This window comes from Scomber japonicus, chromosome 7 (assembly GCF_027409825.1).
Source record: "Scomber japonicus isolate fScoJap1 chromosome 7, fScoJap1.pri, whole genome shotgun sequence".
NCBI classification, from domain to species: Eukaryota; Metazoa; Chordata; class Actinopteri; order Scombriformes; family Scombridae; genus Scomber; species Scomber japonicus.
Window position 1 is genome coordinate 35,333,866 of NC_070584.1, and position 16,973 is coordinate 35,350,838.

A 16,973-nucleotide genomic window follows, 5' to 3' on the forward strand; every position below is an offset into this window, starting at 1 on the left:
TATCCATCAACACTAAATCAGCACTTCATCATCATTTTAGTCCTTTTGAAGCTTTTCTTTGTCTCACATGTTAATAAACTGAATATTTGATGTTGTGGACTTTAGTTCAGACTAAATGAGACATTTAAAGACGCTGCCTTTGACTCTCTGAGATTATAACCAGCGTTTTAGGAAGACAGCTTTATTTATATAGCGCATTTCATACACTGGGTCAATTCAATGTGATTTACATACAAACTAAATAATAGTATATACAAAACTATGAATAGATGAATGGATGAATCATCATGCTGATTGACAGCTGTACATGCACATCCAGTAGAGACACATAAAAACATGTTGGTTTCTGAATCCATTATATGATTAAAAAAACAAGTCATTGAACAAGAAGCTAAAAAAGCAAATAAGAGGAGAAAGAACAAAGTTCCTCTATAGGCCAGCAGATACTTCCTGTCATTATGTGTGTTATAGTTAATGGCTAAACTCTTCCAACATGTTTAAAAAGCTCGCTCACAACTTGACGTTTCAGTAAACTTTGAGCCGCTGGTGGTTTTCTCTCTGAGAGCTTCTGAGTTTCACTTTGGGTGTTGGACTTGAACATTGACTGAGACTCATAAGGATCAAAGCCACGACCTCCCAACCTCCAAACAGTCCTCTAACAGACTGAGATATCTGCTCTGAGAAAATCAGCTTCTGTTTTACAGCTTTTTAAATGTGGATATATGTGACTGACTAACTAACTGTCAGTCATGTGGAAACCATGTTGGCTTTACAAACTCTATTTACAACCAGTGAGAGATCAGGTTGCTACTAAATAACATGAGAACGTTTCTCTGACAGGAGGAGACTCTCCTTCCTACAGACCACACACAGACACTGAGGAACCAGAACCAGACCAGAACCCAAACCCAGCATACAGAGGTTCAGTGAATGTGGTGTTGAAGGTGTGGAGGTGGATCAGTGTGTCAGAGGAGACTCTGTAGAAGGACAGAGTGCCAGCAGGACAGTCCACATACACTGCTACTCTGTTAGAGACAGAGGAGGAGATGGGTGTTGGTCTGTTATTGTGCCAGACAGAGGATCGCCCATCATCAGAGCATCTCAGACTCCAGGACTGATCGTTCATTCCAAACCAACAGTCATCACTGCGTCCTTTCCTGCTGATTCTTCTGTAACTCACTGATATATAAACTCTTCCTCTCCACTCGACCTCCAAGTAACAGCGACCAGTCAGACCATTACTACACAGCAGCTGATCCCTGTAGTCAAATCTGTCTGGATGATCAGGATATGACTGATCCTCCTTCACAGGTGTCACCTTCCTGTTGTTATCAGACAGTTTGAGTTTTCTGTGCACTGTGTTTGGATCCAGTGTGAGTTCACAGAAATCTGATGGAGAGAACGAGACACAATACAGTTATTGATCAGTTATTGATCGATCATCTGTTTCTAACCCGATGTGACTCACACGTGTGCAGTTGAGTCGGCCATCTTGGACAGTGATGTACGGCAACACCACTACAACAAACTACAGTTATAGGTTGGATAGATGTATTTCATTCATGTTTCAGCAGTTGGATGTGAGTCCACACAAAGTATAGAAACAATAGAAGTTCAACACCAGATTTTACATCTGTATGTAACCAGAGAAGTAGTAATACACCCGATGTTTGTTTATTAAACCATAGAACAGTACAAATAATGACAAACTTAAACTTTTTCATATGTACCATTCAGTTGATCTATAACATCACACCTCCTGTATTGTAACTGCAGAACTTACTGCCACAGTGTGTGTAATACACAATAAGGGAGAAAATACAAAGTAAACAAATATGATTTAAATATTATATCAAAAGAAAAAGAAGAGAAAAATAATAAAACTAATGAACAAATAAAATAATACAAAGAGAAAGCAAGGGGTTTAGCACAGCTGAAATGTAACCATAAGTGAATACAATGTGTTAGCATGAGCATTATCTATCTTCTTAAGGCACCTTTGAAAAAGAGAGAGTTCATTTTTAAGTGCAGACCATGAGGGGGAGGACTTAGCAAATCCACATTTATCTACATCATATTTTGTTACTATAATTAGGTTATTTATTAAAAATTAAGTCTTTATATTTTTGAGGATTGCTCCCATCTGAATATTTTGGAAGGACAGGAAATCCACATGTATGGATTTGGAAGACATCAGATCCTGGAGAGATTTCCATCATTTCTGAACAGCCTCACGCTCAGAAAACAGCTGCTCTGTTGTTTCTACATTTGGGCCACAAAAAAACCCGTTTTCTAATTTAAACCTTTTTCTCATGAATTCACTTTATTGTTTTAAAATGTATTTCTTTCTCTATATTTCAACCTAACCTTTCATAACAGTGATAAATAAGTGTATTCCTTGTTCTACCAGGTTAGAGGCTATTTACAAGGGATTGTCTCAAAACGTATTATTACACTTGTCGTTCACATAATGGATTTTAATCTTACGTAAACTCGGTGTCGGCATGTTCAGTATAATGTTCTTAATCGACTGAATAAGGATTCTTGGAAAGTTCTGTGTCACTTTCTTATAAACCTCAATAGAGCAATCAATATTATATTTAGTATTGAATTCATTCAAATCAAGTATATTTCCATTTTCGTCCAGTAAATGTGTAATTGACCATATTTGTTTTTCCATAAATATAGATTTCCTTCTGCTCAATATGACTCTATTATTCCATAGTGGGACATTATGAGGGCTGAAGTTATGTCTGAATCATTTAGAGAGTTTAATCGGTCATTTACATATTTCAAAGTGGCACGCTAATAAAAACTGAAAACCTCCCACTTTACTGAATACAAAGTTGGGTAATGAGAACCATATCTCTTCACCACTCTTTAGAAACCATTGGAGTCATTTCATTTTTAATATTACATTCATTTTTTCTTTAAAATATTTTTGGGGGCTTTTTTGCCTTGTACAAGTTTAGTAGTATTTAATGCTTTTGTTGTTCTGTTGTGGTTGTTAGTCTGAATGTTGACTTTATGCTTCTTGTTTGATTTGTTCAGTTTTCTCAGGTTTTCTAATTCTTGTTTTTTTTCCACAATAAAATAAAGAATAAAAATAAAAGCAGACTTACACTTCCTCAGACCTGGTGTCAACCATCGGACTCCAGCAGGCTGCAGGCTGAAAGGAGGAGGGGGGTCAGAGCAGCACGTTCTCTTTCAGCATGCTAACATGAACGTTACATGGCTCTAGTCTACTGTTTTATTATTCTCTTCTAATGTGGGGTTGGGCTTTCATACACTTTGATCCAATCTGAATCCACTATCCCAATCCTTCTGAAACCCTGATCGAATCTAATCAGGTTTAACTTTCAACATTTACAGGAAACTTCAGTTAGAAAGAAGAAAAAGTCAAAGATTCAGTTGAGATCTGTGATCAGCTCTGACAGAGAAAATGTTTCCAGCTCTTACTCCTCTATCACACATTGTCTGTCCATACCCGAGAGTGTCCAGTCTCCAGTGTGGATCCTCCAGTCCAGCAGACAGAAGTTTCTCTCCTGAGTCTCCTGGATGATTGTAGCTCAGGTCCAGCTCTCTCAGATGGGAGGGGTTGCACCTCAGAGCTGAGGCCAGAGAAGCACAGCCTTCCTCTGTGATCAGACATCCTGACAGGCTGCAAACACACAAAACAACACACATGTCACACAGTGTGAGAGTACTGGGGGGTTTTCCAGAAAGCGGGTTATGTGAAATCTCAGAGTAAGTTTTCAGTAACAGTAACAGTAAAATTCTGTTATCTGTTCCAGAAAGAGAAGTAACTGAAACTCTGAGTCAGTTACCATGGTAACCGACTATGTGAACATAACCTGTTCACTGGCAGATTTTCTTTAAGAAACTCTGAGTTTCTACCTGTCAGACGAGTTTTCTGTTTCTTTGCATCCGATATATATTGAGGCAGAATTAATTCGCAATACCTTACGTTGGGGATGATCTTCAGGGCTCAATTGGATGTGCTTTCATTTATGAGATGAATATCTGTTATCAATCATTATATATATATATATATATATATATATATATACACAGTCTTCTGCCTTCGTGTTAATCTTACTTTTAGGAAGTATTTTATTGAGTATTATATCGTCACATTTTTAGTCTTAAAATCAATAACTCCAGTATGTATAATATATGTAAAATTGTGTTAAATAAAAGTGTTAAAATAGTGTAAAATGTTAAGCAGGATGTTAGATGAGAGGACATATGTGTGAAACAGCTTTCTGTTGGAGGTTTAAATTACTACATGTTGAAATAGACACTGAATTAATATTTACTTTGTTTCATAGCCTACGTTAACTATGAATAAAATCAAAGGTTCAATCATAGCCCAGCAAAATGTGCCTTACTTTTCTGAATTATGTTTTTCTTATTTCATTTTTAGCTGCTTCCAATTACGTTACACCACTTTTTCACCTGTATGCTACAATTTCCAGTGAGGTAAGTTAAGTCAGTGGAGTGCATTGACTTAAGCATTGACTCGGGCAGCAGTTTTCTCCCATGATGCTTCTCTCTCCTTTGCGTCTGCAGCGGTGTTACTTTTAGTAAAATATATGTCATGTTAGCCACAGGCCTGCAGGGGGAGCTCCAGCTCCAGTTAAAGTGAGGTGACGTAACTCGATCTTTTTTTCTCAGTAGTAATTCTTCTTCAGGAAAATGTGAAGTAGAAACACAAAGATGTGTGTTTTAAGAATCATCAGTATGTGTGATGGGAGAAAGAACATTTTAAATTAGAAATCATATAAAATACAAATATGAATAAGTAAAGAACTCATTATTGTAGTTGCATGATTCTTAAGGATGTTCTACTTTATCTAGTTCACTTAAATTCTTTTTTAGTCATTTTGAGGCTCAAAATCTAAAACTTTTGCAGGTTGTTTACATCCATTATCAAGTCAACCATCAGAGACACTTTGAGCATCTACAGACAGCGTCTCATACACACTGAGAGAGCCTGGCGTACTAAAAGGAGAACAGATACGGCTCCAGAGGGAACCAAAAACCCACAGCTCTGAAGATGAAGCTCAGATTCATCGAGTGGAGCCACTGGTTGGCCAAAAAACACTGTGATGGACCTAACCCTAACCCTTTATAAAAGCATCATTGTGTTATTGAAGGTGTAAAAGTAGGACATAAGCAGGCAAGAAATTAGACTTTCAGAATGTTCAACTAGTATCTTGATTCTTGATTACTGTGGTGTATAAGACAGAAACTACATGGTAATGATCCTGCAACAGCTCCCATGATATGTGAGGTCAATTTTCAAATAAGTTATCTGCTAATTATCACATGACTGTTCAATTTACAGACCGGTCCAATGAGATGTTAGCCAAATCTGTAAACTCATCATTGGTTTTAATAATTCAACAACAAAAACAAAAGAAAACAATAAAAATCTGCATAGAAAGTAATTCTCTGGTGCTGAAGTTCAGAAAAAAAACTGGTTTGACAAATCACATCAGCAGAGACAATCCTACACAGGTTTAATGTTTATCCTCTGAAGGTTATAAATGTTTTGTGTTTGTTATGTACATTGGGATCTACTCTAAAGACTCGGGTAGGGTCAGTGTTATGAGCAAATGCTTCAGCCTTCACCTTTTTGGTCAGAAACTGCTTCATTTGTTTAGTTATTTCCCCTTTTGGTTGACAGATGAAGAAACCAAAAACATATGATTATTTACTTTATTATACGTGTATTTTAAACTAAACAGGTTGATGAATCCTGACCTGAGAGTCTTCAGTCCACAGTGTGGACTCTCCAGTCCACCAGAAAACTGCTTCACTCCTGAATCCTGCAGGTTGTTGTTACTCAGGTCCAGATCTCTCAGACTAGAGGACTGGGAGCTGAGAACTGAGGACAGAGCTGCACAGCTTCTCTCTGAGAGGTTACAGTCAGTCATCCTGGAGATACAAGTGAAATACATCAGAATCTGTGATAAACAAACGTAAATATCTCAATCACATGATATAAAAATAAAGATCAGTTTCTTTAGTTTATAAAGCTGAGTCAATGAAAGGTAAACTGGAAAATCCAAACATTTTATTTCCTGTGAAAATAAAATCTTGGTGAAAAACTTCTGTGAATCAGAAATCCTGACATTAGAAAAAGCTGAACTTCATAGTTGAGAAAAATACTTCAAAGACAAAGTATAACTTGATCTGACCTGAGAGTCTTCAGTCCACAGTGTGGACTCTTCAGTCCAGCAGAAAGCTGCTTCACTCCTGAATCCTGCAGGTTGTTGTGACTCAGGTCCAGATCTCTCAGACTAGAGGACTGGGAGCTGAGAACTGAGGACAGAGCTGCACAGCTTCTCTTTGAGAGGTTACAGCCACTCAACCTGGAAAGGAAATATAAAGAAACAGAAAACAAGCAAGAAGTTACTTTTCTTTAAAGACAGCACAATATTTAAATAATGATGAATAAATCAAACTATCTGTGTACTGATGATAGAAAAATATTGTGTGACTTGATCTGTTGTTTCATTAGTGATATTTGTTACAAAAGAACCCTTGAAGAGATAACTGCTGTGTGCTGTCTGTGTAAGATTTGTGTATTGCTGAATTAAAGAGACGCTGACTTCAAAAGACCTCATTGAATGGTGACTATTATTTAATATAGTTCACATTTTTATTTCCTACAACTTACAGAGCTTTGTTGGAGGCTTTGACCACTGGCAGCAGCCTCAGAAGAGCCTCCTCTGAAGCAGAGTATTTCTTCAGGTCAAACACGTCCAGATCTTCTTCTGATGACAGTAAGATGAAGACCAGAGCTGACCACTGAGCAGGAGACAGTTTATCTGTGGAAAGACTTCCTGATCTCAGGGACTGTTGGATCTCCTCCACTAGAGAACGATCATTCAGTTCATTCAGACAGTGGAACAGATTGATGCTTCTCTCTGCAGACACATTCTCACTGATCTTCTTCTTGATGTACTCAACTGTTTCCTGATTGGTCTGTGAGCTTCTTCCTGTCTGTGTCAGCAGACCTCGTAGGAGAATCTGATTGGTCTGCAGTGAAAGACCCAAGAGGAAGCGGAGGAACAAGTCCAGGTGTCCATTTGGACTCTTTAAGGCCTCGTCCACAGCACTCTGGTAGAAACGTGTCTGGGATGTTGTTTGTTCCTCTTCCAGCAGATTGACTCCAGACTTGATGAATGTCAGATGGACATGAAGAGCAGCCAGAAACTCCTGAACACTCAGATGGACGAAGCAGAACACCTTGTCCTGGTACAGCCCTCTCTCCTCTTTAAAGACCTGTGTGAACACTCCTGAGCAAACTGAGGCTGCTCCGATATCGATGCCACACTCTGTCAGGTCTGATTCATAGAAGATCAGGTTGCCTTTCTGCAGCTGCTCAAAAGCCAGTTTTCCCAGAGACTCAATCATCTTCCTGCTCTCTGGACTCCAGTGTGGATCTGTCTCAGCTCCCCCATCATACTTGACCTTTTTCAGTTTGGCCTGAACCACCAGGAAGTGGATGTACATCTCAGTCAGGGTCTTGGGCAGCTCTCCTCCCACTCTGCTTTTCAACACATCCTCCAGAACTGTAGCAGTGATCCAGCAGAAGACTGGGATGTGGCACATGATGTGGAGGCTTCGTGATGTCTTGATGTGGGAGATGATGGTTCTGGCCTGCTCCTCATCTCTGAATCTCTTCCTGAAGTACTCTTCCTTCTGTGGGTCAGTGAACCCTCTGACCTCTGTCACCATGCCGACACACTCAGGAGGGATCTGATTATCATATTTGTTGCTCTCTGATTGAGCTTCTAGGTGCTTTTTACACATTTTTAAGAAATACATTTATGGCCTATTTAATGGGTTTAGAAGAAAATGTCTGAGTTCACTTTACACAGTCTTTAAAGTGATCCTGATACCAACTTCATTAGATACCCATCATGTGAATAGAAGCATTAACTCCTGCACATCTAATTGATTTGATTTGATGATGATTTTTAAATTTTTACACAAATACAACCTGTAGCTGCTGTGGCAGTGGGCCAATCATGTCGCATTAAATCAAAGAACGCTTGTGCTGATTGGCTGCTAGTAAGTCCATACAAATAGTCATATGTTCTATCTCTGAGAGCAAAAAGGATCGATTACAGGAATCAGGACTGGACACATTTTGATACTACTTGATATTGATTTATTTTGGTCGATAGCTTAAAGGTATTGAGTACTGGTTCCCAGCCCTGCTGGTGAGACTGTTCTACAATATAAAGATGTTTTGTGGTGTGACAGCACTGTGGTCAAGGTCTGGTTAGGTTTGCCAAACCAGTGTCATCATCAAACACTAAATTAAATCATTATTATGATGGTCAGATGCATTTTGAAAGACACTCATGTCACATGATGAGTGGGTAGTGATTTCAATGGAAGTAAATGAGTTTTTTAGTTTTCCTCATTTCTTCATAAGTTTCATTTGGTGCTAATTATAGATACAGTTTAATTATGTTAAGCTTACAAACAGCTGTATCCTTAAGAATTTCCTTTAGTATACCATTTACCCAAATAAATATGAATTCATTTGTCATTCATGAATTGGTAATAATATTCTTTGTAGCTGCAATGACTAGTCAGTTAAATTTAATGCAAACTATTTATTCATTAATCATTTTGACTAATTTTTGAGATAAAACAACATGAATACAGATAATACCTTTATGTATAAATTAATGGATAGAGCTAAAATAGCTTAAGTTTAAAAATAAAAGCTTTTCTTGAAAACCCAATATTTACCTCAATAACACATTTAATTGACAATTAATGTGTAAATGCAGCTTAATTTGTAAACCAAGGCTTTTCAAATTAAGGAGTGTATTTAAGTGGTTTAGTCTTTGCCTCGTCACATTAATGGATAAATGGATGGATGGAATCTCTGGCTACCAAACACATCTAGTTTTTAAGGGTGGATTAAGATTTATTGATGGAATTTTAAGGATTTTTATTTCATTCTGTAGCTTTGTGGTGACAGTTTGAGGAAGATTTAATAGAATAAACATAGTAAAGTAGAAAAAATAAATTGCTTTGTTAGAGAAGAATATAAATGCTGCTGCAAACTGATTTCTTTTTTAGTCTGATAATATCAAAAACACGTGTGCTACCACCTGCTGGCTGAAGTCTGTCATTACAGCTCTGTGTTACATCACTGCTGGGTGTGGTGAGCTGAGAGCAGAGAGTCCTGTTTTACATCACAAACAATAAAGAATAAAATCATCATCATAAAGCTTCATGAAAAATACTTACCTACTCTAACCCTAACCACTAATACATTACACATCATTCTCACTTTTCCTTTTTTCCTTTTCAGAGCTCCTCCATCTCTGTTGAGTGTTGCATTGTGGGACACCACACTCCAAAACGCATTACTCTTGTCTTGATATTGGTATAAGATATCTTAAAGGAGTTCTGTTTCCATCTATTCATCATACTCAGTTATTGGTTGATATTGATCAGAGCTGATATCCACAGAGAAACTCTAAACTTCAATATATACATATAATAAATAAATATAGAGATGGATATCTGAGGAGCATTCAATCAACTCAGTTAAAGAAATCTGAGTTTACTTGAAAAAGCTTGGCTTGAATTAATGTCAGTTTTCCTGTCACTTAAACCTCCTGTTGTCCTCAGGTCAAGGACGGACAGGAGGACGGAGGAAGGGAGGAAGGAAGGAAGGAAGGAAGGAAGGAAGGAAGGAAGGAAGGAAGGAATGAAGGAGTAAGGAGGGAGGAAAGGAGGAATGAAGGAAGGAAGGAAAGGAGGAAGGACACAAAAAGGAAGGATTTAAGGAGAGGAGGAAGGAAGGAAGGAAGGAAGGAAGGAAGGAAGGAAAGGAAAGGAAAGGAAAGGAGTAAGGAGGGATGGATGGAGGGAAAGAGGAAGGAAGTAAGGAGAGAAGGAAGGAAGGAAGCAAGGAAGGATGGAAGGAAGTGAGGAAAGAAAGAGAGAAGGAGGGGAAGAACAAAGGAAAAATGAAAGAAAGAGGAAGGAAGGAAGGAAAGAAGGAAGGAACAGTCAAAGGAGAGACAGGGTCAATTTGACCCGGAGGACGACATGAGGGTTAAAGATCAAATCGTTCCACTAACATGATTTATCTTTTTCTAATCAAAGCTAAATCGAGCCAGATTTAAATAATCCTGCATTGTGTGTATTCATGGAGAAGTTAAGCAGCACTGAACTGTTGACAGATCAAATTAAAGCTTCTATTATTATTGATCATCCTTTTTTTATTGGACATAACAGGTGATACAGCAGTTACATTTATTTCTGCCTGAGTAACACAAACATACAAATGATCAACTTTACTTGGTAAAAACACAAAACCAGCAAATAAGAAACATGTGAAAAGATTAGAAACAGATGAATGATCGTGTAAATGAGCTTTTTATTGTGGATATTTAGTAAGGCGCTAAACTGTCAGCTGTTTGTCCTCTAATATTCTGTTCACATACAGCCAGAGCTGCAACTATTAGTCCATTCATTGATTATCCATCAACACTAAATCAGCACTTCATCATCATTTTAGTCCTTTTGAAGCTTTTCTTTGTCTGACATGATAATAAACTGAATATTTGATGTTGTGGACTTTAGTTCAGACTAAATGAGACATTTAAAGATGCTGTCTTTGACTCTGTGAGATTATAACCAGCGTTTTAGGAAGACAGCTTTATTTATATAGCGCATTTCATACACTGGGTCAATTCAATGTGATTTACATAAAAACTAAATAAACTGTAAAAAGAAGTTAAAAACAATATTTTCACTATTTCCTGACATTTTATAGACAGAACTAAGAAAGGATGAATCATCATGTTGATTGACAGCTGTACATGCACATCCAGTAGAGACACATAAAAACATGTTGGTTTCTGAATCCACTATATGATTAAAAAAACAAGTCATTGAACAAAAAGCCAAAAAAAACAAATAAGAGGAGAAAGAACAAAGTTCCTCTATAGGCCAGCAGATACTTCCTGTCATTATGTGTGTTGTAGTTAGTGGCAAAACTCTTCCAACATGTTTAAAAAGCTCACTCACAACTTGACGTTTCAGTAAACTTTGAGTCGCTGGTGTTTTTCTCTCTGAGAGCTTCTGAGTTTCACTTTGGGTGTTGGACTTGAACATTGACTGAGACTCATAAGGATCAAAGCCACGACCTCCCAACCTCCAAACAGTCCTCTAACAGACTGAGATATCTGCTCTGAGAAAATCAGCTTCTGTTTTACAGCTTTTTAAATGTGGATATATGTGACTGACTAACTAACTGTCAGTCATGTGGAAACCATGTTGGCTTTACAAACTCTATTTACAACCAGTGAGAGATCATGTTGGTACTAAATAACATGAGAACGTTTCTCTGACAGGAGGAGACTCTCCTTCCTACGGACCACACAGAGACAACGAGGAACCAGAACCAGAACCAGACCCAGAACCAGAACCCAACCACACCCAGAACCCAGCATACAGAGGTTCAGTGAATGTGGTGTTGAAGGTGTGGAGGTGGATCAGTGTGTCAGAGGAGACTCTGTAGAAGGACAGAGTGCCAGCAGGACAGTCCACATACACTGCTACTCTGTTAGAGACAGAGGAGGAGGAGGAGGAGGAAGAGATGGGTGTTGGTCTGTTATTGTGCCAGACATAGTAACCATCATCACAGCACCTCAGACTCCAGGACTGATCGTTATGTCCAAACAAACAGTCATTACTGTTTCCTTTCCTGCTGATTCTTCTGTAACTCACTGATATAGAAACGTTTCTGCTCCACTCGACCTCCCAGTAACAGCGACCAGTCAGAACATTTCTACACAGCAGCTGAGGACAGAAATCAAATCTGTCTGGATGATCAGGATATAACTGAACCTCCTTCACATGTGTCACCTTCCTGTTGTTATCAGACAGTTTGAGTTTTGTGTACACTGTGTTTGGATCCAGTTTGAGTTCACAGAAATCTGATGGAGAGAACGAGACACAATACAGTTATTGATCAGTTATTGATCGATCATCTGTTTCTAACCCGATGTGAGTCGCACATGTGCAGTTGTGTCGGCCATCTTGGACAGTTATGTACGGCAACACCACTTAGACAAACTACAGTTATAGGTTGGATAGATGTATTTCATTCATGTTTCAGCAGTTGGATGTGAGTCTGCACAAAGTATAGAAACAATAGAAGTTCAACACCAGATTTTACATCTGTATGTAACCAGAGAAGTAGTAATACACCCCATGTTTGTTTATTAAACCATAGAACAGTACAAATAATGACAAACTCAAACTTTTTCATATGTACCGTTCAGTTGATCTACAACATCACACCTCCTGTATTGTAACTGCAGAACTTACTGCCACAGTGTGTGTAATACACAATAAGGGAGAAAATACAAGATAAACAAATATGATTTAAATATTATATTAAAAGAAAAAGAAGAGAAAAAATAATAATACTAATGAACAAATAAAATAATAAAAAGAGAAAGCAAGGGGTTTAGCACAGCTGAAATGTAACCATAAGTGAATACAATGTGTTAGCATGAGCATTATCTATCTTCTTAAGGCTCCTTTGAAAAAGAGAGAGTTCATTTTTAAGTGCAGAGCATGAGGGGGAGGACTTAGCTAATCCACATTTATCTACATCATATTTTGTTACTATAATTAGGTTATTTATTAAAAATTCAGTCTTTTTATTTTTGAGGATTGCTCCCATCTGAATATTTTGGAAGGACAGGAAATCCACCTGTATGGATTTGGAAGACATCAGATCCTGGAGAGATTTCCATCATTTCTGAACAGCCTCACACTCAGAAAACAGCTGCTCTGTTGTTTCTACATTTGGGCCACAAAAATAACACTTTTCTAATTTAAACCATTTTCTTATGAATTCACTTTATGGTTTTAAAATGTATTTCTTTCTCTATATTTCAACCTTGTCATAACGGTGATAAATAAGTGTATTCATTGTTCTACCAGGATAGAGGCTCTTTACAAGGGATTGTCTCAAAAATGTATTATTATTGTTTAGAAAGATTGTTGTATCATCAGCTGACTTACGATTCATTTGTGGTTGTTAATGTCTAATCCTTCTATATTCTCATTTTAACCGTTATAGCTAGTAATTCTGTGACTGCAATAAATAGAAGAGGGGAAATACTGCAGAAGTCTAAAAATAAAATAAAACCATGATCATTAATGAAGTGACTATAATCAATAAGATCCAGAAGCAGGCGGATATTGTTATGGATAGATCTTCCTTTAAGGAATCCTGATTGTGTTGAGCTAATTATGTCGGATATGTCTGCTTTTAATCTCGTTTTGTAGTCTGTGTTTAACCCTTCACTCTGGAATACTTTCACATATACAGCTTGTTCTTCTAATAGTGTGTTATGGTGTTACAGTAAATCAGAGACAAGCTGAACATTTAATAAATATGTATTTACACTAAAGCAGACAGACTCTGCAAACACCAGAAGGAAGAAGACAAAAGAGGAAAAGCTGAGACAAAAACAATGATGTGGTAGTTATGTTTGATCTCAATAATAAAAAATGACTAAAAGTTATTTATGTTTTAAAATGATAGTAAGTACGGTTGTATAGCATAAATGTCACGCTATTACTTGTTGGTTGATCTTTATTAACTTCAGTTTTCGTCGTCACATGTAGAAAGCAGGTCGGGTGAATAAAGTGTTTTGTCCAAGCGGAGTTGCCATACATAACTGTCCAAGATGGCGGACGCAACTCAAATCGGGTTCTATCATCTGTTTTATACTTCTTGTCCCCCCGTTTGTTTTGTTCAGGTTTTTCTGTTTTTAATTCTTGTTTTTTTCCCACAATAAAATAAAGAATAAAAATAAAAGCAGACTTACACTTCCTCAGACCTGGTGTCAACCATCGGACTCCAGCAGGCTGCAGGCTGAAAGGAGGAGGGGGGGGGGGGGGTCAGAGCAGCACGTTCTCTTTCAGCATGCTAACATGGACGTTACATGGCTCTAGTCTACTGTTTTATTATTCTCTTCTAATGTGGGGTTGGGCTTTCATACACTTTGATCCAATCTGAATCCACTATCCCAATCCTTCTGAAACCCTGATTGAATCTAATCAGGTTTAACTTTCAACATTTACAGGAAACTTTAGTTAGAAAGAAGAAACAGTCAAAGATTCAGTTGAGATCTGTGATCAGCTCTGACAGAGAAAATGTTTCCAGCTCTTCCTCCTCTATCACACATGGTCTGTCCATACCTGAGAGTGTCCAGTCTCCAGTGTGGATCCTCCAGTCCAGCAGACAGGATCCTCTCTCCTGAGTCTCCTGGATGATTGTAGCTCAGGTCCAGCTCTCTCAGATGGGAGGGGTTGGACCTCAGAGCTGAGGCCAGAGAAGCACAGCCTTCCTCTGTGATCAGACATCCTGACAGGCTGCAAACACACAAAACAACACACATGTCACACAGTGTGAGAGTACTGGGGGGTTTTCCAGAAAGCTGGTTATGTGAAAACTGAGACGGGTTTTCCGTTTCTTCGCAATCCAGTAGATATCGAGGCTGAATTAATTTACAATACCTTACTTTGGGAGATGATCTTCAGGACTCAATTGATGTGCTTTCTTTTATGAGATGAATATGTGTTAGATATTTTATATATATATATGTGTGTGTGTGTATATATCTCAAGTGTGTGATGGGAGAAAGAACATTATAAATAAAATACAACTAGGAATAAGTAAGGAACTCATTATTGTAGTTGCAGTATTCTTAAGGATGTTCTACTTTATCTGGTTCACTTAAATTCTTTTTTAGTCATTTTGAGGCTCAAACTCTAAAACTTTTACAGATTGTTTACATCCATTATCAAGTCAACCATCAGAGACACTTTGAGCATCTACAGACAGCGTCTCATACACACTGAGAGAGCCTGGCATACTTATAAAGAGAACAGATACGGCTCCAGAGGGAACCAAACACCCACAGCTCTGAAGATGATGCTCAGATTCATCGAGTGGAACCACTGGTTGGCCAAAAAACACTGTGATGGACCTAACCCTAACCCTTTATAAAAGCATCACTGTGTTACTGAAGGTGTAAAAGTAGGACATAAGCAGGCAAGAAATTAGACTTTCAAAATGTTCAACTAGTATCTTGATTCTTGATTACTGTGGTGTATAAGACAGAAACTACATGGAAATGATCCTGCAACAGCTCACTTAAATGCCATGATATGTGAGGTCAATTTAGGGGCAATTTCTAAGAAATTTCAAATAAGTTATCTGTTAATTATCACATGACTGTTCAATTTACAGACTGGTCCAATGAAATGTTAGCCAAATCTGAAGTTTAGAAAAAACTGGTTTGACAAATCACATCAGCAGAGACAATCCTACACAGGTTTAATGTTTATCCTCTGAAGGTTAGAAATGTTTTGTGTTTGTTATGTACATTGGGATCTACTCTAAAGACTCATGTAAAAAGGGCCGGTGTTATGAGCAAATGCTTCAGCCTTCACCTTTTTGGTCAGAAACTGCTTCATTTGATTATTTCTTTATATTTTTCCCCTTTTGGTTTCTTGAAAACAAGAACATATGATTATTTACTTTATTATACGTTTATTCTAAACTAAAAAGGTTGATGAATTCTGACCTGAGAGTCTTCAGTCCACAGTGTGGACTCTCCAGTCCAGCAGAAAGCTGCTCCACTCCTGAATCCTGCAGGTTGTTGTTACTCAGGTCCAGATCTCTCAGACTAGAGGACTGGGAGCTGAGAACTGAGGACAGAGCTGCACAGCTTCTCTCTGAGAGGTTACAGTCAGTCAACCTGGAGATAAAAGTGAAATACATCAGAATCTGTGATAAACAGACGTAAATATCTCAATCACATGATATAAAAGCAAAGATCAGTTCCTTTACTTTATGAAGCTGAGTCAATGAAAGATAAACTGGAAAATCCAAACATTTTATTTCCTGTGAAAATAAAATCTTGGTGAATCCGAAATCGTGAGATTAGAAAAGCTGAACTTCACAGTTGAGAAAAATACTTCAAAGACAAAGTAAAACTTGATCTGACCTGAGAGTCTTCAGTCCACAGTGTGGACTCTCCAGTCCAGCAGAAAGCTGCTTCACTCCTGAATCCTGCAGGTTGTTGTTACTCAGGTCCAGATCTCTCAGACTAGAGGACTGGGAGCTGAGAACTGAGGACAGAGCTGCACAGCTTCTCTCTGAGAGGTTACAGTCAGTCAACCTGGAGATAAAAGTGAAATACATCAGAATCTGTGATAAACAGACGTAAATATCTCAATCACATGATATAAAAGTAAAGATTAGTTTCTTTACTTTATAAAGCTGAGTCAATGAAAGATAAACTGGAAAATACACGCATTTTATTTCCTGTGAAAATAAAATCTTGGTGAAAAACTTCTGTGAATCAGAAATCGTGACATTAGAAAAGCTGAACTTCATAGTTGAGAAAAATACTTCAAAAGACAAAGTAAAACTTGATCTGACCTGAGAGCTTCCAGTCCACAGTGTGGACTCTCCAGTCCAGCAGAAAGCTGCTTCTGAAGCTCTGAGTCAGTCACCATGGTAACCGAAACTCTGAGTCAGTCACCATGGTAACTGAAACTCAGAGTCAGTCACCATGGTAACTGAAACTCTGTGAACATAACCTGCTCATTGGCAGGTTTTCTTAAAGAAACCCTGAGTTTCTACCTGTCAGACAGGTTTTCTGTTTTTTAATTCACAATACTTTACGTTGGGAGATTCATTCAGGGCTCAATTGGATGTGCTTTCATTGATGAGATGAATATCTGCTAGAACGGTATCACTTTTCATTACATCATTACACACACACACACACACACACACACACACACACACACACAGTCTTCTGCCTTCTTTTAATCTTATGTTTAGGAAGTATTTTATTGAGTATTATATCGTCACATTTTAG

General features: G+C 37.9%; 1 protein-coding gene across 1 annotated transcript in view; it reads right to left on the reverse strand.

Moving 5' to 3' along the window:
- Positions 1-3,501: 3,501 nt before the first annotated feature.
- The window catches only part of LOC128362361 (NACHT, LRR and PYD domains-containing protein 12-like), a gene marked incomplete at its 3' end in the record, with an annotated part of 31,799 nt that continues 18,327 nt past the window's right edge, over positions 3,502-16,973 (reverse strand). Inside the window, exons 12-14 of the mRNA XM_053323102.1 lie at positions 14,278-14,451; positions 6,207-6,380; positions 3,502-3,661 (exon numbers count right to left, since the gene is read on the reverse strand). Coding sequence (XP_053179077.1) covers positions 3,502-3,661; positions 6,207-6,380; positions 14,278-14,451 — 508 coding nt within the window. The remainder of the gene's footprint in view (positions 3,662-6,206; positions 6,381-14,277; positions 14,452-16,973) is intronic.